At 38.3% G+C, this 24,055-nt stretch overlaps 3 protein-coding genes and 1 long non-coding RNA gene across 7 annotated transcripts; 2 read left to right on the top strand and 2 right to left on the bottom strand.

The window, feature by feature from the left end:
* Positions 1-12,527: 12,527 nt before the first annotated feature.
* LOC149621129 (uncharacterized) lies at positions 12,528-15,617 on the top strand. Of its 3 annotated transcripts, XM_089855859.1 has the most exons (4): positions 12,528-12,733; positions 12,823-13,192; positions 13,256-13,761; positions 14,325-15,617. In XM_089855859.1, exons 2-4 carry the CDS (start codon positions 13,154-13,156, stop codon positions 15,562-15,564), a joined length of 1,785 nt encoding a protein of 594 aa, XP_089711985.1. In that variant the 5' UTR covers positions 12,528-12,733; positions 12,823-13,153; the 3' UTR covers positions 15,565-15,617. The 3 variants fall into 3 exon arrangements, with proteins under 3 accessions (XP_089711985.1, XP_089711983.1, XP_089711984.1); XM_089855857.1 differs by having other exon boundaries at positions 12,823-13,761; XM_089855858.1 differs by having other exon boundaries at positions 12,528-13,761.
* Positions 12,616-24,055, top strand: LOC149621130 (uncharacterized). Of its 2 annotated transcripts, XM_089855860.1 has the most exons (8): positions 12,616-12,658; positions 18,142-18,310; positions 18,389-18,454; positions 18,784-18,865; positions 18,935-19,039; positions 19,395-19,526; positions 19,613-20,477; positions 22,980-24,055. In XM_089855860.1, exons 3-8 carry the CDS (start codon positions 18,405-18,407, stop codon positions 23,510-23,512), a joined length of 1,767 nt encoding a protein of 588 aa, XP_089711986.1. In that variant the 5' UTR covers positions 12,616-12,658; positions 18,142-18,310; positions 18,389-18,404; the 3' UTR covers positions 23,513-24,055. The 2 variants fall into 2 exon arrangements, with proteins under 2 accessions (XP_089711986.1, XP_089711987.1); XM_089855861.1 differs by lacking the exon at positions 12,616-12,658 and having other exon boundaries at positions 18,237-18,310; positions 18,789-18,865.
* On the bottom strand, positions 15,743-17,591 carry LOC149621131 (uncharacterized). Its single transcript, XM_089854710.1, has 4 exons — positions 17,326-17,591; positions 16,818-17,236; positions 16,249-16,608; positions 15,743-16,143 (listed from the first exon to the last, which is right to left on the bottom strand). Exons 1-4 carry the CDS (start codon positions 17,589-17,591, stop codon positions 15,743-15,745), a joined length of 1,446 nt encoding a protein of 481 aa, XP_089710836.1.
* LOC149621132 (uncharacterized) lies at positions 17,623-18,172 on the bottom strand. The gene is made up of 3 exons (XR_016375571.1): positions 18,032-18,172; positions 17,896-17,943; positions 17,623-17,814 (listed from the first exon to the last, which is right to left on the bottom strand). It is a non-coding gene; the product is annotated as an uncharacterized LOC149621132 (long non-coding RNA).

A 24,055-nucleotide genomic window follows, 5' to 3' on the forward strand; every position in this document is an offset into this window, starting at 1 on the left:
CGTAAACAAAGTTTAAAAAATAGGGCCGCGCCGCGTAGAGCGTAGGAATACATTCTCTGATCTCGCGATTGCGTCGGCTGCTTAAGTTAAGTCCATTTCACAGACTCATAGTAATTTTAAACTTTTCCAGTAAAATAATTCATGCAGCATTTTTAGATTTTGATGATAATCAATCGTTAATAAACAGGCAGTGACTCGATTATAGGATTTTCATAGGTCTTTGCATAAAATTTGAATTAAACCCTTACCTTGCCAAGGTATGTGACTAACACTATACATAGATAGATTTTAAAATGGTGTTATCATGGATGAAGGATGCGAGTGAACAACATTCAACGCTCAACAGGATGTGCAACTCCCTATACTAAAAAGTAGACAAGTCGATACTAGCGCCGCCTGGCTATCAGCGCTGGAAACCCTCGTGGGAAAAATGAAAAATACTGGACACGAGAAAAAAACACGCGCTACCGTTGATTTTTTTCCTTAGCGTCGTCTGCTAGAAGCAAAACAGTGATTTTTTTTCTTATGTCCAGTATTTTTTATTTTTCCCGCGACGGTTTCCAGCGCTGGTAGCCAGGCGGCGCTAGTATCGACTTGTCTACTTTTTAATATAGGGAGTTGCACATCCTGTAGAGCGTCGAATGTTTTTCACGCGCATCCTTCATCCATGGTGTTATTATCTATATCGAAATTTTGTTTTGTATTCATAATTTTCTTCTTCTTGGCTTCACAACAAACTAGATTTTCGTTTCGAAATAACCGTATGTGAATATTTATTAGCAAAATCAGGAATCTTCTATTTCTTTACGACAGACGGCTAAGCAGACTACACTAGTTTGAAGCGCTTTTTCCTCTTTCCCTTTCCAACGACCATATCAAAGGTCCGACTAGGATCTACCGTACCTTGTCCATGAGCAATAGTGTCTGAATATGGTATTTGGCGGTTCGAGGATGTCTCGCGTGTTATAACGTTATGCCTATGGCGTCTTGTATACTTCCCTCCCGTAGGGAGGTTTCTTATAGCGAATTCCACTTACTGCTCTCGGAGCGCTCCCATGGAGCAATAAATATAGGAGACCCTGATTTAGCAAAAACAGTCTTTAACGAAGCCGAGAACTACTTCTCCCATTTATATGGCTCCATGGGAGCGCTCCGCGAGCAGTCAGTGGAAATCGCTATTATACAGGGTGATTCTAAAATGGTGGTATAACCGAACTACTGCGGGTTCTATGAGCGATTTTAAGTCGAAAATGTTCTATGGCATTTTGTCATCCAGGCCACCGTTTAAAAGTTATGATAAGGATCATTTACGGATGACCCCTTAAAATTAATTAAATTCGAAAACAAAAGCCCAGCGGGTTGAATACATTTTTAAGGGGACTCACGTGTTTAGTAATCGCGCTCGCGATTTACTTCCCCGTGAACTCCATAAAGAAGTCCTCCACCAATGTAAGCTTGAAAATGGGTTCAAATGGGAAGATTCATGCCGAATTGAGAAAAAGATAACCCAATGGGGAAATGCATTGAAAATTTAATAAAAAAGGACCAAATGGGAAGATTCTTGCCGGATTGAGAAAAACCTAACAAACAATCAACAAAGGTTTAATGTTTTATTTCCACTCTCTTCTGAGAATCGTGTTTTGTTATGCTCTTCTGTCTACTTTGTTTATATAACTTTCTCGTTACTTATGCCTTAAATGAGGGTCAGTATTAACGATTAACAAATATCTTTATTGAGGTAGTGGGTATCTCTACATTTTTACTACTTCCTAATCCTGACCTACTCCACTGAGTAGTGGTTAGTCCTGTTGCTCTCTCTCTAGTCTTATAGATAGAGATGTCTAGTTCGGTTCAGTTCAGTTTTGTTAAATATCAGATATTGGAACATCCCGTTTGTTTAAACGACAATTAATACAAGTACAAAATATCACTATTACTGTAACAATAAAAAATAGCTTCTCATTAAATAGCTTCTCACTAAATATAGTTATAGTTAATTAACCTTAACTACAATTTTAATTTGTAGCATAGTCTTTCAGATAGGATGGTTTCTTTAACATACGGCCAGATCTGGATTGTCTTAGTGTTGAAAGTGCAGACGGAGATCGTGAGATTTGGTTCTGGTTGTCGGTGGTGATGAGATCGGGTGTAACAGATCCATTATCTGATTCTGTGGTTGACCTCTCCGTATCTCGACAGATAGGAGGTCTCTCCGGTATTCTCGTATCCGTTTGAGTGTGGGGAGACGGTGGTTGAGTCGTGTGGTCGGGTGTGCGTTGGTTGTGATCATGGGCGAACGCAGCTCCAGGTATGATGCGAGGTGCTGGTCCAGCCAAAGGCATTGGTTTGCTAAAAGAACGATTTGCAGGTCGCAGATCGATTCTATTGCGGCGATAAAGACTTCCTTTGATGTCCACAACGTACGAGCGATTATCGAGTTTTTCATGGACAAAACCCATAGTCCACGTCGACTTGGTTTCGTGTGGATAAACTTTGACCCAAACGGGCTCTGCGGGCCTTAGTTCACACAAAGATTTTGCATGTTGATCATATCCCTCTTTACAGTGATCTCGTTTCTGTTCTAGCGTAGTCTTGACATTCTTAATGACTTTTGGTGTCAGGAGACTCTGGTTAACTGGCAGTGTGGTCCTTGTTCGTCGAGACATGAGTCTCTGTACTGGACTTGCTTTGACAGCGTCAGTTGGGGTGTTACGCCACTCCAATAGAGCAAGATAGAGATCATCCTTCGATTTGTCAAGTTTCTTTAATAATAGTTTTGGCTATTTTAACGGCAGACTCTGCTTTGCCGTTGCCTTGAGGATGGTAGGGAGACGATGTTAAGTGGGTGAATCCTCATAAATCAGCAAACTCGCGAAATTCAAAGCTTTGAAAAGGTGGTCCGTTGTCTGTAATAACGGTTTCCGGAATTCCAAACGACAGCGGCAGCAGTAGTAGTTGGCATCAGATCCATTTCCCAATAGTCAGAATAAAAATCAACCATAATCAAATACTTTTTCTTATTGGCTTCCATGGTGAAAAGATCCATGGCGATTTTCTGCCAAGGGAGAGAGGGAAGAGGCACCGATATCATTGGTTCTCTTGTTTGGAATTTTTGATATTCATTACAAGCATGACATTGTCCGACGGTATTCTTTATATCTTCGGAGATTCCAGGCCAGAAGACTACATCTCGAGCCTTCCGTAAACACGCTTGTATGCCTAAATGGCTTGTATGGAGAATTTTTAAGATGTCTTCTCGCATGCTTGTGGGGATAACAAACCGTTGACCCTTATAAAGAACTCCGTTGTCCACTGTGAGTTCATCTCGATATGTCCAAAAGGGACGAACGTTACTAGGCGTGGCTGATCTATGTGGAGGCCAGCCGCGCTTCACCATGTGGATGACGGCTTGCAAGGACGAGTCCGTGTCAGTGCCGACTTTAATCTTTGCCAGTCTGCGATCCGAGACGCGTAAATAGGTAGAATGGTCTATTGTTTCCAACAAAGTTTGGTGACTGGTCTCCGAGGTGAGTTGGTACATGGGACGATCTTCATGTGCTTCGTGGGCATTCGGGAGATGTGCCACAAAATTACGAGATAAGCAGTCAGCCACAAACATCTGTGAGCCTTTTATGTATGTGACATCCAAATTATAATTTTGCAGTTTGAGCAGCATGCACTGAAGTCGTTTCGGTGCGTTGAGTAAGGGTTTTTTCCAAATGGTTTCCAGGGGTTTATGATCTGTTTCCACAGTGATTTTGTCGCGACCTCCAAGATATTGATGAAAACGCCCGCATCCAAAAACAATTGCGAGGCATTCTTTCTCAATTTGAGCGTATCTCTGTTCTGTGGGGGTCAGCGCTCGGGAGGCAAAAGCAACGGGTTTGCCCTCCTGAAGTAAAGTAGCTCCGAGACCCACATCACTTGCGTCACATTGGAGAGTGACTGGTTTGTGTACGTCATAATATCGCAGGACCGGAACACAAGTGACGAGTTTTTTAATGGTCTCAAACGCTTGTTGTTGGTCTGTTGACCAAACCCATGGAACACCTTTATGGATAAGTCTTCTCATCGGCTCGAGACTTTCCGAGAGATGCGGCAAGAATTTCGCTAAGTAGGTCGTGAACCCGATAAAACTTTGTAGTTGTTGTACATTGGTCGGGGTTGGCATATCGACAACAGCTTGCACCTTTTTAGGGTCAGGTGAGACTCCTTCAGCGGATAAGATATGACCAATATACGGTATTTCAGTCAGCCGAAGACGCATTTTCTCTTTGTTGAATTTCATATTTATCTGGCGAGCTCGATCCAACACTTTGATCAGTTTCCTGTCGTGATCTGCAATAGCTTCAGCCATAGTGGTTCCACAACCAAAAACAACGTCATCATCTGCGATGACTGCTACTCCTTCAAGCCCCTCAAAAGCTTCATGTTGGCGGCGCTGGTACTCCTCGGGTGCAGTGGCAATTCCGAAAGGCATTCTTAACCAACGGTAACGACCAAAAGGGGTCCAAAAAGTCGTCAACATACTGCTATCGTGATCTAATTTGACTTGCCAAAACCCTTCTTTAGCATCCAAGATTGTGAAGAATTTCGCGTTGTTGAGTTTCGGAAGTATATCTTCAATGGTAGGAAGTGGGTACTTTGGTATTTCAAGTGCCTTGTTTAAATCTTTAGGATCGATACATATTCTTAGATCCTTGGGCTTGACTGGTAGATGTTGTGCTTCTAACGGCTGTTTAGGGTCTACTTGCTTAGTAGGTTTCTTTACTAATACCATGCTGGAAATCCATTCCGTAGGTTCGGTGACTTTCGCTATGACTCCTACTTGTTCCAGTTCAGTTAGCCTTTGTTTTAATGGTTCTTGTAATGCAATTGGTACGTTACGAGGACGGTGCTGGACTGGTGTAACATCTTTATTAAGGACAAGATGACATTCCCCAGGAAGGCGACCCAACCCTTCAAAAACATCAGTATAGTCAGTTAAAATTCGCTCTTTAGTGAGAGTACTGGGAACTGATTGTCTTGGGGTGGTGATTGCATGAACATCAGCAGCAGGAACATGCATGGTAATTAAGCCAAGTTGGATACAGGTAGAGCCTGATAGCAATGATGGTTTCGGTCCTTTTACCACTTGAAACTCAATGTCATATGGCTTATTGTTGCAGAGGCATCTAACAGTGGCGATTCCCGTAGATGTCATGAGTGAGCCATCATAGCATCTGAGTGAAGTTTTGACCTTTCTGAATGTCTTCTGGTCTGATGGTAGCCGTTTGAAGTCAGCTTCACGTAGACAGTTACACGTTGATCCATTATCCAGTTGACATATTAGGTCTGAATCGCTATTTTGGCCAGAAACCTTTAACGTGACAAACCATTGTTGACCACGGCAATTTATCGCAGGAATGATGTTCACTTGTTCAAGGGCGTAAACTTCATCCATCTCATCAGCCTGAGGAGTGCCATCCGAGTCTGTAGCTTCAACTTCCTCGGAGTAACTGGTTTGATTTACTTGTGGAGGTTTACGTTTTTTATAGCTTTGCGCCTTGTTTTTAGTTGAAGGTGTGCCTCGATTTGGTTGACGGCAAACAGTTGCAAAATGATTTGGCTTACCGCAGACATTGCAAATCTTTCCATTAGCAGGACATTGATTCTTATCACGAGCGTGTATCAAAGCGCAGTAGTTGCAAGGACGTGACAGCATTTCTTGTTGTTTCTTGACTGGTGGTACCTTTTTTCTTGAAGTGTGATAGGACTTATTCTCTACCCGATGAACTTGTGCAGAGGCTGATTCTCCAGGAGTTGTAAATTGTCGCTCAGCTAACTCATTTGTACGACAAATGTCGATAGCAGAGGCTAGTGTCAGTTTTTGATCTTTGACCAATTGTGCGCGAGTACTTGGATCTTTGTTTCCAACGACAATTCGATCGCGGATAAGTTCATCTTCAAAAGTTTTGTAGTTGCAAGACCGAGAGAGATGCCGGAGTCTATTGACATACTGATCAATAGTTTCATGAGGTTCTTGAGTGGTCGAATTGAAGATCATTCGGTCATAGATTACATTAGAGAGAGGTTCAAAGTAGACATCGAGAGCATCTAAGATTTCCTTAAGCTGTCCTTTTTGTGCTGTAGTTAGCGGAAGATTCTGATAAATTTTGAAACATTCATCACCCATGAGAGAGAGAACAGAGGCGATGCGAATGGCTTCATCCTTTTTATCCAGACCAGTGGCTATTTCATAGTTAGCCCATTGAGCGCGGAAAAATTTCCATTTTTCGACAGCTTGCCCATCCGAAAGAGAGACGGGTGTCGGAGGCGGGATGTGTAAAGACATGTCCGGGACGAGAGAGAGAAAGAAAGGGCGGACACAAAGAGCAGCGAAAGATCCCAACAAAGAAAGGCAGGCAAGGCTTAGCAGGAACAGGGTACGGCAGCAAAAAGTCCGCGTTCTGACACCATGTTTTGTTATGCTCTTCTGTCTACTTTGTTTATATAACTTTCTCGTTACTTATGCCTTAAATGAGGGTCAGTATTAACGATTAACAAATATCTTTATTGAGGTAGTGGGTATCTACATTTTTACTACTTCCTAATCCTGACCATGAACGAAATAGTGAACAATCCAGGACATGCCTTTACCGAAAAAACCCGTCCACTATGTGTAACAAGCGACTACTAGTTCCCCCTTTTGAGACAAATTTGGGCTAGCGGAACTACGTCATTTTAGGGACAGAATTAAAGGTCACGTGAGAGGGTGGCTATCTAAGGCGGCATACACGAAATAGAGAATGCGGTTTATGTAAACAGAGAGAATTGAGGTAAGACTTAAATACCAGCTATCACTGTTACAATTTGGATACACAAAGTACATATTCTTAGCCAATTTACTTAAATAACGACCAAATTTCACAATTTTAAGAAATGAGAGCCAGAGATACGTTTTACGACATCAGACTTCAAAATGTAATATATTATACTTTACTTGTTTACCCGCAGATGGCGTTAGCAAAACCGGAAATAACCGCTTAATTTGTCCCCAATTCTTTTTTTGTCTCAAACTTCTATCCCCTCCTCCTGTCTTTCCACCCCCTTCTTGTTACAACTAGTGGATGCCTCGGTTTGTACGTACAAAGGTGCGGCTGTTAAGTCCTGGATTGTTCACTATTTCGTTCATGTCCTGACCTACTCCACTGAGTAGTGGCATGAACGAAATAGTGAACAATCCAGGACTTAACAGCCGCACCTTTGTACGTACAAACCGAGGCATCCACTAGTTGTAACAAGAAGGCGGTGGAAAGATAGGAGGAGGGGATAGAAGTTTGAGACAAAAAAAAGAATTGGGGACAAATTAAGCGGTTATTTCCGGTTTTGCTAACGCCATCTGCGGGTAAACAAGTAAAGTATAATATATATTACATTTTGAAGTCTGATGTCGTAAAACGTATCTCTGGCTCTCATTTCTTAAAATTGTGAAATTTGGTCGTTATTTAAGTAAATTGGCTAAGAATATGTACTTTGTGTATCCAAATTGTAACAGTGATAGCCGGTATTTAAGTCTTACCTCAATTCTCTCTGTTTACATAAACCGCATTCTCTATTTCGTGTATGCCGCCTTAGATAGCCACCCTCTCACGTGACCTTTAATTCTGTCCCTAAAATGACGTAGTTCCGCTAGCCCGAATTTGTCTCAACAGGGGGAACTAGTAGTCGCTTGTTACACATAGTGGACGGGTTTTTTCGGTAAAGGCATGTCCTGGATTGTTCACTATTTCGTTCATGGCCTAACGACTCGCGCCGTCGCGACTCACGCGAGAGTAAATTTTAGCGGCCGACGGTCCGGAGAAAAAAATCGCGCATGCGCCTGAAAAAAAAAGAGCCTCGGTTAGGTCTCAGAGCTCTAACCCGGAATCTGCGAGAATTCTCTCTCTTTTTACAACGTGCGTAGACCACTCCTTTACAACATTCCTCCTCCCTGGTGGGACTATGTATATGCAGACAGAAGTGTCATTGAGTGTCACTATTCTCACCCCCCGGGTAGAAATAGGCGGAAGCCTATTCCTACCCTAGGTGAAAATAGCGTAGAGGCTATATCCACCCTACCACGTGACTAAGAATTGTGGTAAGGGCTGCGGTAGGGTGAAAATAGCTTGGCTGCTAGAATTCATTGTATTAAAAGAAAAGAATGAATTAACGCGCTTAAAGAGAAAAAGTAAGTTTTTAGCCATTATCTTATGTAATCCCAACACCCAAATTAAATGTACACAACGCCTACGAGATGTAAATAGGTACAGTTAACCTCAAAAATGGAAGCACTTAATTTAATTAACTTGCAATATAAACATATTTATTTAATTTGAACACTTACATAGATGGTAATATCATAAACTTGCTTAGTTACAGGAGTTTCCCTTCGGTATTAACTTCGTTTGGTTTACAAACATCTCTTACGTTAGATTTGAAACTTTTCGACGATTAGAATCCCTAAAATAATTTTGTAAACCTTCTAATGCTAAAAATGCGACGTATTTTATAATTGTAGCGTTCCCCATTTTTAAACTGCCAATCTACCATTCGCGAACTTCCCGCCAAGAGTTTTAAATTCAGTCCGCTAGAGGCGCTGCGTGTTAGTTAACCTCTCAATCCTCGGCGCGTATATGGAAATTATTACGAGAAGTTTCCAAAACATTTAAATACATTTAAAGATTACGCACTATATGGAAATTATTACGAGAAGTTTCCAAAACATTTAAATAACGCTAGAAAACCTAGCTATTTTTGGACACCATAGTTTAACTTTAGACCACGTTAGGATTATTTTGGACACTAATGTCATTTCTGTAAAAACTTGCTTTTAATATTAAACCATAGAAACTGTTCATGTTGGGAGAACTTTTGAATACAAAAAATATCCTTATATACACTATACATATAAAGTTATGGGATGTTTCACTGTTCTGTTGGCAGAGAGTTGAAAACACTTTTTTTTATGATGCCAATAGAGTAATGACCCAGTGTATATCAATCAACATCATATCATCCATATCTTTGCTCATTGTTATCTTCATAGCTATACCAGGGTCCAGTGGGAGGGATACACAAATAGGTCAGAAAATCTCTGGGTCAGGGGCCCAGGGTTGTTTAAAACACTGCTTGCTTAGCGACCAAAATCAATTAGATTAATCGGAATGTGCAATTTTCTTCGGTTAATAATTAAAAGGGTATTAGGATATTTATTTTATTAGATATGATAAATAAGAAAATACAAAATTGATTTATTTCTCTTTTTGGGTTTTTCTTGAGTAAGATTAATTAATGTTATTAAAAAATATACTACTACACTGGTCCCAACTCCCAAGGACTAGTTTAAAAATTATCCTTATTTCCCAGACTGCTCTCAATCAAGGAATGACCAAAATACTCTCGGCCGCATGGCGTCACGCGGGAGTGCTATTTCCACCCGGGGGGGGGTGAGAATAGAGCGTAGGCTATTTCCACCCGGGGGTGAGAATAGACAATCTCTTATTTATTTCAAGCCAGGGGGTGTCAAGCCCAATGTCCAGTTTTAAAAAAATCCTTATTTCCCACCCTGTACTCCCAAGGACTAATTTAAAAAATATCCTTATTTCCCAGACTGATTGACGGCGGTTAGGGAAAAGTAAATAAGCTGTCTGCTAGACGTTCCCTTTTTTGGCAATTGTACTTTGTAGTGAAATTGAATTCCTTTGTTACGGTAACGGTTCCTCCTTTAAAGGCTTTAATGTATTTTTATTGATTATTAAAAAGAGTATCTATATAAAAGAAAGCTCTTAAAAAAAGTTGAAGCTTTTTCTCTTTTTTAACCCCCAAAACAGAACAGTGTGAGTAACTGTGAAAGAAAAACAACGTTAATATAAGCCTTACCTGGTAAGAATGTATATTAAACTGAGGGGAAACGCGGTAGGATTGCACTTTAAGTGACCCACCCAACTAACAATGGTTTCTAATTAATTGGACCCTGAGGAGTCCGAAAAAAATAGTTAAAAAATTATTTGGCCGCCGCAAATTGGTGAAAACATTTTTTGGAAAATTTTAAAATCCATGCACTTACCGCCATTACGAACGCTATCCGCTCAACGCATTCTGCACTCAATCTCGCAAAATAAGCCGGGAGCGACTGTGAAAAATTGACGTACTCGCGCCGGAGTTATAGCTATGGAATTTTTTAAGCTTACGGAAACCGTTCATTTCTGATAAAAGGACTGAAATATAATGCGAGAAAAACAAATGTTTTGGGGAAATCTTTGAAATTTTGGGAAATGCCGTAAGATCTTTTGGAAATTTGATAAATGTGAAGGACGATATTTTGGAAAGGATGTCAAATTATTTGGGAATTTGACAAATGTGAAGGACGATATTTTGGAAAATGTGTCGAATTATATGGGAATTTGATAAATGTGAAGGTCAATATTTTGGAAAAGGTGTCAAATTATTCGGGAATTTGATAAATGTGAAGGACGATATTTTGGAAAAGGTGTCAAATTATTCGAGAATTTGATAAATGTGAAGGACGATATTTTGGAAAAGGTGTCAAATTATTCGAGAATTTGATAAATGTGAAGGACGATATTTTGGAAAAGGTGTCAAATTATTTGGGAATTTGATAAATGTGAAGGACGATATTTTGGAAAAGGTGTCAAATTATTCGGGAATTTGATAAATGTAAAGGACGATATTTTGGAAAAGGTGTCAAATTATTCCTGAATTTGATAAATGTGAAGGACAAAATTTTGGAAAATTCGTCAAATTATTCCTGAGTTTGGTAAATGTAAAGGACGATATTTTGGAAAAGGTGTTGACATTTATCAAATTGCCGAAAAATAGGCAATATATAGTTGCAATGACTTCCAAAATATTGATGTTGACGTTTGTTAATTGACCAATAGTTTGTCCCCTTTTCCAAAATATTACTGAAATAACTAGACGCCTTTTCTAAAATATTTTTGAAATAAATTGACGCCTTTTCCAAAATATTGTTGAAATAAATTGACGCCTTTTCCAAAATATTGTTGAAATAAATTGCCGCCTTTTCCAAAATATTGTTGAAATAAATTGACGCCTTTTCCAAAATATTGTTGAAATAAATTGACGCCTTTTCCAAAATATTGTTGAAATAAATTGACGCCTTTTCCAAAATATAGTTAAAATAAATTGACGCCTTTTCCAAAATATAGTTGAAATAAATTGACGCCTTTTCCAAAATATACTTGAAATAAATTGACGCCTTTTCCAAAATATAGTTGAAATAAATAGACGCCTATTCCAAAATATTGATGTTGACATTTGCTAACTGCCCAATAATTTGTCGACTTTTCCGAAATATTGTTGAAATAAATTGACGCCTTTTCTAAAATATTGATGTTGACATTTGGTTCTTTCTCAATAATTTGTCGCCTTTCCCAAAATATAGTTGCAAAAAAAAAAACGACTCCTTTTCTGAAATATTGACGTTGGCATTTGCTAATTTCCCTATAATTTAACACCTTTTCTAAAACATAGTTGCAATAGCTCTACGCCTTTTATTTCAAATTTTTTTCCCCTCTTCTCTCGTGTCGGGGGGGAAACCACGAAGAGAGAAATTTATTGAAAGAGCTATTTCCCTATAATTTGACACCTTTTCTTAAACATAGTTGCAATAGCTCTACGCCTTTTATTTCAAATTTTTTTACAAAAAATGAAATTTCCATTTTCCCAAAAATACTCCCATTTACATTTGACAAATATCCCAAGGATTTGACACATTTTAATAATAATAGTAATAATATTTATTTCGTAACCCAAAGCTACTGGCAACCACAGAAGCATGAGCCTATATAATGTGGTTACAAAATAATGTTGAGTGAATTAAAAAAAAATTGACTTTTTCCAAAATTTACCGTTATCAATTATCGAATTCCCAAAAAATTCAACGATTTTCCCAAAACATTTCAGTTTTTCTCGCATTTATATTTCCGTCCTTTTATCAGAAATAAACGGTTTCCGTAAGCTTAAAAAATTCCATAGCCATAACTCCGGCGCGAGTCCGTCAATTTTTTAGAGTCCCCCCGGCTTATTTTGCAAGATTGAGTGCAAAATGCATTAAGTGGATAGCGACTTCAATGGCGGTAAGTGCACGGATTTTAAAATTTTCCAAATTTTTTTTGACAAACTTGCGGCGGCCAAATAATTTTTTAACTATTTTTTCGGACTCCTCAGGGTTCAATTAACAAGAAACCATTGTTAGTTGGATGGGTGTACCCCAGGGTCCAATCCACCTTATTCCCTATCGCCGGAAGTTAGGGTTAACTAAGGGAATTCGGGGCAGGGCCGGAAATAAGGAAAATTTGTTATAGGACATGTGTCCAGTGACCCCCTGTTTGACTGGAAAATTTATAGGACATTGTCCACTGGAGGTTGCAAAAATGGTGTCGCTTCTCCATAGTCAAGGTATCAAAACTTCGGAAAATTTATAGGTCAAAATGTCCAGTGACCCCCTTAGTTTTTAAAAAAAATATGGGACATTTTAAAATTGTGTCCTGTGCTTATTTCCGGCCCTGATTCGGGGGAAAGGCAAAGGGTCGTCGTCTGCTTAAGTCGTGAATCGGCTGCTACAGTCAGGAAAATTACAATTCCGTGAATTTCCGTTAGTTTTAAACGTTTTAAAGCGATTAAACTTGTCAGAAATAATTTCTTATTGGAAAATTATTGAAAAGCTGAGGTATGCAACTTGTTTGACGATAAATATTAATAATAATAATAATAAAATGCAAATGAAAAAAGTTTTTAAAATATACTCTCGTTTTTCAGCTTCATCATTTAGCCAAAACGTCATAACTCGAAAAACTACAAATTTTGGTATATTATTATATTTAATTTTTATTGACGAACATAAATGTTTATGACGTGACATAACCAACATGGTTCATCACTGTGCTGTACCACGATGTAAAAGCTCGAGTTTAAAATCCAACAATGTTTCATTTCACACGTTTCCAAATAATCTTGATAGTAAAAAAAAAATGGGCAAACTTGGCTAAAATCGATACAGAAAGAGTTAAGAAAAGCACACTAATATGTTCACTTCACTTTGAAGATAAGGATTATCTAGAAAGGCGTGGGAAGAAGATTTTAAATAAAGATGCTTGCCCCACTATATTTCCTTGGTCTACTTACGAAGGTGGAAAACCTACCATTAGACCTGAAGAATATTTTCAAGACGTTTTTGTTGTTCCTTTATCAGACCAGGTGGCTTCAACCAGTGGTCTTTAAAAGCCAGACAACTTTAATAGTTGATGGAGTGACAATAGAAGAACGAACAAATCTGAATAAAAGTTTAATAGGAAGTTCTCACGATACATTTGTAGTTCCTATAATGGATATAAGTCAAGATGAAGTAGCTTATACACAGAGAAGTTTGACCACATTAGTCACTGAAGGTTTAACGATAGAAGAACGGAGGGAAAAACAGCTTGCAAACTCTAAAACTGAATTGAACAAAACTGTTACCCAAGAAAACGGTAACCCTATGGATTTTCAAACTGAACAGAGAAGTTTGACCACATTAGTCACAGAAGGTTTAACCATAGAAGAACAGAGGGATAAACTACCTACAAAATCTAAAACTGGACTGAACGAAACTGTTGCTCAAGAAAATAAAAACACCATGAAAACTGAAACTGTTTTGGAGACGGTCCTTCAACCAATGCGCCATTTCCGAGATGACACATACATTCGAAATATGAAGAGGTTAGATAAAGTTCTTCATTACAGAGACTGACAACGTGTCCAAAACCACATACCTTTAGCGAATTCCACTTGGGTAGTTTAAATGCAACTACAAAGTTTAAAATTACAACATCATTCATTTAGTATTCCACTGCAATAAAAAAAATTTCCATGAAGTTGATGCAACCAAAGATCATCCTAGTTTTGTTAGTTTAAGATGCTCTATGAAACAACAATCCAAAACTAGCAAAACTTTAATGATCTTTGGTTGTATCAACGTCATTTGGATGGAGCAAAACATTGGCCTCACTTTTGCAGCGTAATTTTACAAAAATATTGTATAAAGACAGATTATTGTATTATACACCAATGTGCTTTGGACTGTTGCCAATTTGACCACTTTAGGTCTAAAGTGCCAAGTGGAATTCACTATTTGAAAAGTAGCATTTGCATGCTGAAAGCCAAGATTCTGGGTTTTTACCTTCCTTGTCAGTCCCTTTAAAGGAACTCAAGGATTGGTGAAAGTTTGATATAATTTTCTAATTTGCTAAATTACTGAACTAGATTTATATTCTGAATTACAGATTCACAAAGAGTGCAAGTTCTGTCGAAGACGAAACGGCGGTTAAAGATCCGTTAAAGGAACAACAACCATTTATAGAAGAATCTTTAACTCCAGAATCTACAAACACTAGTACACGATGCTCGCAACAAAGTTTGACACAGACTTCTGGAAGTACAGAAAGCCCAATATCTCTATCTACAGTTTGTAGTCCCACTAAGGAAGAATTAAAGGCCAAAAATTTAAATCTACTAAAGCAAATTCAAAGGGAAAAGTTTTCAATACTACGCTTCCTTGATGATTATGATATTAAGTATTACACCGGCTTTCCGTCTTACGCACACTTGTGGAGCTTTTTCCAATTTCTACTACCTGAAGCTGCTGGGTTGAAATATGTTGGGAAACAACCAAGAAATCCCGAAATGTCTGAAGATTATTACCATTTTGAGTCGTCACTACGAAAACCTGGGCGGGTTAGGAAACTGGCCCCTATGGAAGAATTTTTTATCACTCTTTGTCGATTGAGGAAGAATTTACCAGAAAAGGTTCTAGGTGACTTGTACAATGTGTCTCAAGGTTATATATCAAAGATACTCAATACATGGATTTTATTTCTGCCACAAAAACTACAGTGCTTACCCATATGGCCTACAGCTGAACAAGTGAACCTACAAACGCCAGAAGTGATAAAAAAACATTTTCCAAATTTAAGGATAATTTTGGTTTGTTCTGAATTTTACTTAGAAATGCCATCAGCTCCAGATGCGCAAAGGGAAACTTTTAGCTCTTATAAACACAGTAATACGGCTAAGGGATTGTTTGGCATTTCTCCAGGTCCCAATGGTCATCTCACCTACTATTCAAATGTTTACGCGGGAAGAACCTCTGATAAGAAAATTTTTAGCCACTGTCATTTAGTTGACCAGCTTGTTGAAGGTGATCTTGTAATGGGTGATCGTGGATTTGATATTACAAAAGAATTAGCACCAAGGAATGTACACTTAGTCATCCCCGATTATTTAGGTCATAGAGATCAGTTCAGTGAAACTGAAGTCAACAGGAGTAGAAACATAGCAAAAACTAGAATCCATATCGAGAGAGCGATTAGAAAGATTAAAGAGTTCCAAATACTGTCAGGTGACATTCCGATAACTTTATCCCCCGTGCTTGATAAAATTTATATGATCTGTTGCCATCTATCCAATTTCTGTGGACCACTTATTAAAACGAGTTTAAATGATCAAAGTGTATCAGCAAATTAGAAAAAATCCCTTGTTTGAAATAATTAAAAGCTGACGGACTTCTTATTGTGTAAGCACGAGAATTAAAATTTAATAACCAACCAATTTTCAAGTATACGAGAAAATGCTTTATTCAAACTAAAAGTTGAATTAACCCGACTAGTTTTGATTATTGTTCAAACCATTTCAAATTCGATTGTTATGTTTTCTTTTGTCGTAATGCCAACTCTTTGGAAAAGTATGGTAATAAGTAGTCGTAGTACGTTGTACAGAGTTTAGGGTACATAATTTTATTGATGAATGCGTCATTTCTCTTAATAAGTGTGAACTCCAGGTCAGAGGGTGGAACGTAAACAACGAAGTAACACTCCGAAACATTAGCAACCAACATTTGGCCTTGCGTTTGAAAATAATATTCATGGTTTTCTTTTAACTTGTAAGGATATTGATCATTTGTCTCATCCATCACTAAATAGAAGTCTGTTTCTTCTTTAACCCGTTGAGCGATAGTTTTCTTTTTTTGATAGAGGGAAAACGGGCATTTTATTTCCACAAGGTACAGCTTGTCATCTTTCATCAAAATTCTGTCTGGACTAGCTCCTAAAAATGGTATTTTTGGGTTGACCAACAAGCCAACAGTTGAATGTTGTTGCATTTCAACTTTTGATAAAAAGAGTGCAAAAGCTGCTGCTTCTGTATTTATACCATGTCTGACAGAGGGCGTTGTAAAAAACTTTCTTTTTTGAACAAATGTGTTCACACGGTCAGTGTCGGCTTTCATTTTACAGAATGTGCCAAAAGTCGAGGCAGTTAACCTAATAGCTCTTTGTTTAAACCAAAACGCATTATGGCTCTGTAGACGGGTTTTTTCTTCAATACCTTTCGCTTCAGCTAGACTAACATTAATAGTGGCAATTACATTTTTTTCTTCATCTGATAGGTTTAAATATTCTGAAGGTAAACAGTATTCTTCAGTTTGTCCAATTTTGTGCCATAGCTCTTGGTGTAGTTCCACAGTAATGGGGCAGCTAACTCTTGGCAAAACAGGAATGCAGCCGTTGCTTTCTATAGGTAGATAGATAAATAAATAAAAGCTTCATTGGGAACAGCTAGCTCTGGTGCATCTGAATTGTAATTATTGATTGCCCGATGGGAGTTTTATGCCTTTCTCCGCAAGGACAGTAATGGCCGCATCCAAGTCCAACTAACATTAGGATGCTTCCAGTATCGGGGGATGGCAACAAAAGGCATAAAACTCCATTGGTGCAACTTACCTATAGTGTTTATAACCGGTAAGTTATAAATTTTTTTGAAAAGAGCAACCAACTGCTGTATTTTCTCTTTCGTCACAGGTTGTGCCCAATCTGGCATTGGGTTAAAAGTTTTCACGATGCAACCAAGTGGAGATTTTTGGTATTTTTCAGGATTATGTTTCACAAACTGAATATCGCTGAAAAGCAAGGGCTCGTCTGTTTTGGGACGCTTAACGTGCCACATTTGTAGTCGCGATGTACAAGATCCTTTGGTAATGGTCTCAGCCTGTAACCGCACTAAGTCTACGAGTTCATAAATGGTAGCGGCCAAATGCTTGCATTGGCCGGCGATGCCAGCAGGGCAAGAGCATGTTGCCCATTTAATTTTACATGTTTCAGTATTAAAACATAAGTGCAAAATATAGTTTTTTGCCTCATGGCTGGTTCGCAGATAGCCCTTACAAAAGAAAAACTGTCCTGCATGTTTGTTTCCATGCTAATGATTGAACCCTCACGGAAAAGTGCCCACCCTTGAAACTGGTGTGTTTTTGACTGAATGAATGAGTTTATCGCGTCCTCCGATATATTTCTAAGGATCACTTTCTTAGACCAGCCTTCCAAGGGTGAAACCCTTCCTTGAAGTCGCAAAAGTCCTTGTTCTGATATTGAAGGATTAGTTCGCAACACTTCTAAACACTTTTTGCAAGAATATTCATCTATATTTTCAATGTTCTTTTCTTCTAACCCAATACATGTAAAGTGATACCATTCTAAACAAGTTTCACATTGGATCATAGCTTTAGATGGATCATTCCGCTGGCTGCAAATACAGTACAAACGATTCTTGTCATTTGATTGTTTCTGTTTTGATGTTGAAATTTCATTGTCATCATCATCTGATTCACATAGTTTTTTTCTTTTTGTGGAAGTTTTATCTTTTGCTTTCGGCATAGCGAAGTTATTTCTGTATTAATATTTACTTTTCCGTGTGATCTTGCATGGCTTCATTCGTTTTGATCTAGTCAAGTTAACATTCATAATATTGATTATAGGTTATGACTTTTTGTCTAAATGATGAAGCTGAAAAACTAGAGTATACCAAAATTTGTAGTTTTTCGAGTTATGACGTTTTGGCTAAATGATGAAGCTGAAAAACGAGAGTATATTTTAAAAACTTTTTCATTTGCATTTTATTATTATTATTATTAATATTTATCGTCAAACAAGTTGCATACCTCAGCTTTTCAATAATTTTCCAATAAGAAATTATTTCTGACAAGTTTAATCGCTTTAAAACGTTTAAAACTAACGGAAATTCACGGAATTGTAATTTTCCTGACTGTAGCAGCCGATTCACGACTTAAGCAGACGACGACCCTTTGCCTTTCCCCCGAATTCCCTTAGTTAACCCTAACTTCCGGCGATAGGGAATAAGGTGGATTAACAAAAAACCATTGTTAGTTGGATGGGTCACGTGAAGTGCAATCCTACCGGAAAGGCCCTTTTTAACACTGGTAAGTGGTAACACTAAATCTTTGTTTATGGCCATACTTTTTATTATTATTAAAATGTTACGTATTTTATCATAACAGGAAAACTGTACAAAGTATGATGGAATTTGTTAAAGAATGTCGTGTTATGGTCGAACGTTTAAGCTGGTAAGGGATGAATATAATGCAAATTGGATCATGTCAACAAGGCATAACGGATCCAAACCTATTGAAACTATTATACCTTGAAAAGAAATAGATCTTTCTTGCTGTTTAAAAAATTAAAAATGCTAGCAGAATAAATAATTTATACGAAGCTAGTTGTAGTTGTATTCAGAAAATGTGCTTGACTAAATCCCTAGTCTTGAACAAAAGTGTCACAATTTAAGCATCGCTATGTTTTTCTTAGCTTTTTATAGCGAAAGCTACAATGTATGGGGAAACTTTCCTTGTCCGTTTTTGATTTACCTTCAGTTTGAAAAATAATTTTATTTTAGGGTAGATTTACAATCTCACCAACTCTCTTTACAAAATTCCGAAATGAGTTTAGTAAATCTTCAACGGTTGGCAATTAAAGAGGTATTTGCGAAATTATTGCAATATTCCTTGTTTTAGGCAATCTGGAAGTTATTGAAACTTTGTTTTTAGGAAATGGACTACGAGGAAGAATGTAACTATGATCACTTGAGCAAAGATGATCTAATCAATGAAGTAAAAGCTAGAGATGATCGAATTAGGAAACTGGAAGCCAAGGTATTTTTCAAAGCATAGGGGTTTTTTAGCAGTGTGAAATTAAGCACAGAGATATGAGAAAATTTAAATGGACAGTTGTCGAATCAGGTGTCCCTTGAAATAGAACCAAACTCTATGAGTGGGTTAATTAATTAAGGTTATTGGTGAAAACACCTATCAGGATTGGCACAAAGCTAAGGGGATTGGCAACACGTCCTTCGTTTCTTTATTAACAAAGAAACCCGACGAGGGCCTTTGTTGCTGATCCCCTCCTTGCGTGTCATTATCTTCCGCTTTTTCTCGCTTGCCCCTTTAAAATACGTTTAGCCAAAGAAAGTCCGAAGATTGTTTTGTAATGGAATCTCATTTTGTTTAGTGTAATGTTTTAATTTCAAAAATGGCAAAAGAGAGAGTGAAAACATCATTAACGTTAAATAAGCAAATAGACGAAATTGAAAGACTCAATAGGGTCAATAAAGAGTTGGAAAATAGAATCAAAGATCTGATGGTATGCAACATCCTTCACTTTCATAGTCGATTGGAAAAAGGAATTACTTTAAGAATGAGAGTTATTGTTAATTGTTTAAAAAATAGGAGAAAAGTGGAATACTTCAATTTCCTAACGATGAATTAGTGAAAACTGAACCCGTTGAAGATGATTTGGGAAATAATGGCCAGGAGTTAACCCTTCCAGTTGTGATGCACAATGTCCAAGGCAACCTGTGTAAAGAAAATATTAGTCAAGAATCACCTGTTACTGAGGTTGGCAATACAAACACCGAAACTACCTTGAAAAAAACTGAAAATATGGGGTTTATAACGCGAAATACGAATCCATGTGTCCCTAAACCGAAGTACAGTGACAGTTTGCCTCAAAGTGCGCCTTCACCTAAAATTAAGGTTGAAAACCAATTCGAAATGACTCCTGACACGAACACGGAGAGCGATTCGCCACGAGAACCTCTTGAAAACAATATTACCATTAACGATTCTTATCGTCAATCGCCAAGTGTCTCGACAGAGTTAGAAATTGAGGATAATTCAACTCAATCGAAGAAATTTCGTGTTCCTGAATTGAATGTTGAATCCGAAAAACATTTGGATCTTTCTCTTGATGCAAATGCCGAAAGCGATCCGCTAGAAGGATCCCCAGAAAATGATCTTGATGATAACCAATACAGAATCAACTTGACAGGTGCAAAGAAAAGTGATGGACAAAATCAAAGTGTGGAACTGTTTGTCGATCCGAGCTCATTGACTGTGCCAGTGCGTGTTCCTGAAGTAGAACGCAACCCAAATGAACTATCAGAATTGACCCCCGTCTCTATGGAAAGCGATTTGCCCGAAGTTCCAATTGCAGTTCAACATAATAGTTCGGTGTCCAACTCGGAGACATTTGAAGATGTCGCTCCAAAGAATCCAGAAGGTAAAACCTCATCGCCTCGTTCGGAAATTGCAGGTAAGTCATTTCATTCTTTAATAGTCTTGAGTACCTAGATCGAGATATCATATTTCTAAGCAACTATTTCCGCATTCTCGATATAAAGTCTAGTCGCGTATTTCTTTTAACTGCTCGTAATACAATCCGAATGTATTTTTCCCCCTCCGAAAAACGCGAATGATGGACGTAATTCCGCTTTAAACTTAGATGAAAACTAGTCTTGCGTCGAAAGCCCCTAAGCGATGCTTATTTTCAATCGTTATGGTTGTAAATACTTAATAACAAATAACAGTGGCATGACGCCATATTGTTGCGCACTTTTGTATAGTTATACTGCTTATATTATTGAAGCGTACGCTGATTCACGTGATCAAAGCCTTTACTTTTCTTCGACATTGCTTGTTCGTACAACTTGGCATTCTGTTCTTTTCAAGTGCGTCTACACGATTCTACGTATTTAGTGCCTTTTTTTGCAAACTTTATGTGATGAGTACATCGTTAATTCTACCGTGAAATGTTTTTCTTCATCCAGGCTAAATTAATTCAGTATCAAACTTAGTAAGGATGAAATTTATAACGTCCCATTAAAACGCGAACCGGAAAAACCCTTAAAATGAGATTAGTGTTCCTTTGGAAGCCCGCAAGAAATTATTTGATGAAAATCAATGCATTTACAAATTACACTAAGAAACTTCACATTTCTAGCCGCCATTTTTTCAAGATGTCCGCGGATTAAAACCAATTTCTTTAACGTCCCTGCAACGAACCGTTAGGCCGGGGCATTGAGCATTATCAGAAGTGAGATGAGACCAGAAGTACTGAGCTAACCAAATTCTTCACTCGGCGAAAGTGAATATTCTTGATAACACAAGAACGGTTGGCCCTCTAGTAGCGGTTTCTGAATTTTCCCTCCAAAACGTGAGACGCTCGCGGTGGTAGACGGCCGAACTAGATTCAAGGAGCCGGGTCCGTGTTCGGCCGCTTTAGGCAGGGATAAGGGAGTTGAGATGGATTGGAAATGATGATGGGCGACCTGCGGCACCGTATCTCTCCCAATGTACCTCGCGCACGCCCCTACCTTTCCATAGGCGATTGCTAAGTGCTGCCGCGTAGCGCCATTTTATTTGAATGAGAACTAGCTTTTATTTTTAAGATAGAGGGAGCGCCCTTTACAATTTCGTCCGGTACGAGTGACGTACGACCCTACCTAACCGCTGAGGATGCAGGGAGGACTATGGTGCCGTAAGTGGGGGTACACAGGCAACCCTATAGGTATGGGCGTTTCCACTCCATTCCTCTCTCCTTCAAGCTTTAGGTTGAGGGGAAGGGGATAGGAAATGTTTTGGGAACTCGACCAATTTTGTTCTCAGTCTAGTGTAGGCGCGATGGAAGCGGCATAAAATCCTCAAATTTGTTCACTAGTGCCAGGATCTACTATCAATGCTAGAGCCCTTCACTTCTAGTCTCATCTCACTTCTGGTATCAATTAGGTACTACTACTTTTACTTAACAACACAAGGGTGCCTATTCTGTAAGCTTCGAAAGGGAGTTGTCGATCGACAGCTCTGTCGGTCTCGGAAATCACAAAAATGGTATTCTGTCAGAAGTTGTCGAACTAGATATCGACAGGGTTTCGTTTCGAGTAACCCCTCTTACATGAAATTTAATCTGAGATTAAATAGCTGCCCTTCTACATTTATCTCGCTTTGTGTTAAATAATCTGGCTAGGGAAATTATTCGGTGAGTTTTACGAAGACAACGTTGTATCAGAAGTAGAAGAAGAAGATCGAGTTGCACTCAGGGTGCCTTTTGCTAGGCAGAGAAACAAAGTGAAAACTAGATGTGACAACAGAGAGTGGGTTCCAGAAGGAATGAGAATGGTAGCTTGTCTGCACGCATTGATTCTCCGAACATCCGTTGAATTTGAAAATACGTCCTTTCGAGCCAAAGTTTCTCATGCAATTCAATTTATGTTCATCCCCTTTTTACATCTCCGTTTGACGATGTCGTCACGGAGAGGTATTACACTGGACGTGTCTGTCGTCACGGAGAGGTATTACACTGGACGTGTCTGTCGTCACGGAGAGGTATTACACTGGACGTGTCTGTCACCGCGTTCACGCAATTGCGGGTTTTCCTATTATTTATTGTTAATCAATCGCCTTATATACCCTAAATTTCCAAAAATTGTTAAAGAGGCATACGCTTGAATTGAAACGTCAACAATAGCTATGTTTAAAATGATTTTAGGAATAACGTTTCTTAGAATGCCTAAACTAATATTAAGCTAAATTACTGACGATAAAAGTAATCAATATAAATTATATTTAATTAAGAACAACGTCTCGACTCGTAGAGGTCTATTTTGGTTTCCCAACTTGTTGTTTATAAGGTCGTTTACTCATACTTTAATAAAAACCAATGAGTTTTCGTAGTGCTCTTGAATGTTAATGTATTTTTGATACTATATTGTAAATGACGTATGTGTCGTTTTTATATTTCATTTATAAATTTCTGTAGGGAAATTCAGGAAGAAACGTTCAACTCGGATCAAATATTCTGCTGAATATAAAAGGGGTTCACAACGTCACATTAAGAAGGGTAACGAAGAAAAACCCTTCAAATGTGATCGGTGTGACTATGCAAGTACGTGGAAGACTCATTTGAAAAGACATCAACTCGTTCACAGTGGTGAAAAACCCTTCAAATGTGATCAGTGTGACTATGCAAGCACGCAGAAGAATGCTTTGAAAAGACACCAACTCATTCACAGTGGTGAAAAACCCTTCGTGTGTGATCAGTGCGACTTTTCAAGCACGCAGAAGGGTAATTTGATCGCGCATCAACGCATTCACAGAGGTGAAAAACCCTTCGTTTGTGATCAGTGTGACTATGCAAGTGCGTGGAAGACTCATTTGAAAAGACATCAACTCATTCACAGTGGTGAAAAACCCTTCAAATGTGATCAGTGTGACTATGCAAGCACGCAGAAGAATGCTTTGAAAAGACATCAATTTATTCACCGTGGTGAAAAACCCACAGAATTAGATTAGTGCGAATATGCTAGTAATCGTATGAGTAATTTGATGATACAATGTTGAAAAACGCCTCAAGTGTGATCGGTGGGACTATATATATGCAGACAGAAGTGCCATTTGATAGTACATAAACGTAGAAGTCACATGAATGAATAGATGGATTTATATTTTTAATGTGTAGGACAATAACCATATTTCATCGTTTTGTGTAATGAATGGGCCGACACTGTGTATGTAACAATCCATTAAATTTCTCCATTATAAATTGTATTAACGGAAGCGCCGCTCATTTTCAGAGACAAGACTCTTGGTGCACTATACCCAGTTGTAACACCGCCATTTTCGGAACTAATTTTATATTAAATGTAATAAAATTCACATAGACGATGCTAAAATAAGCCATAATAAATTTTGGACACGTCTTTCGAATTGTTCCAAACTTATTTCCAAACCTTTGAGCTTTTCTTCTTTCGAGCGATTTCCATTTCCGTTATCAGTCCCCTCGGAGCTTTCATTAGCACATAAATTGTAGGAAGTTTCTTCAGGTTTTGATGTAGT

Source organism: Phalangium opilio, unplaced genomic scaffold (assembly GCF_054372755.1).
Source record: "Phalangium opilio isolate 3A_F unplaced genomic scaffold, DU_Popi_V2 ptg000209l_1, whole genome shotgun sequence".
Lineage (NCBI taxonomy): Eukaryota > Metazoa > Arthropoda > Arachnida > Opiliones > Phalangiidae > Phalangium > Phalangium opilio.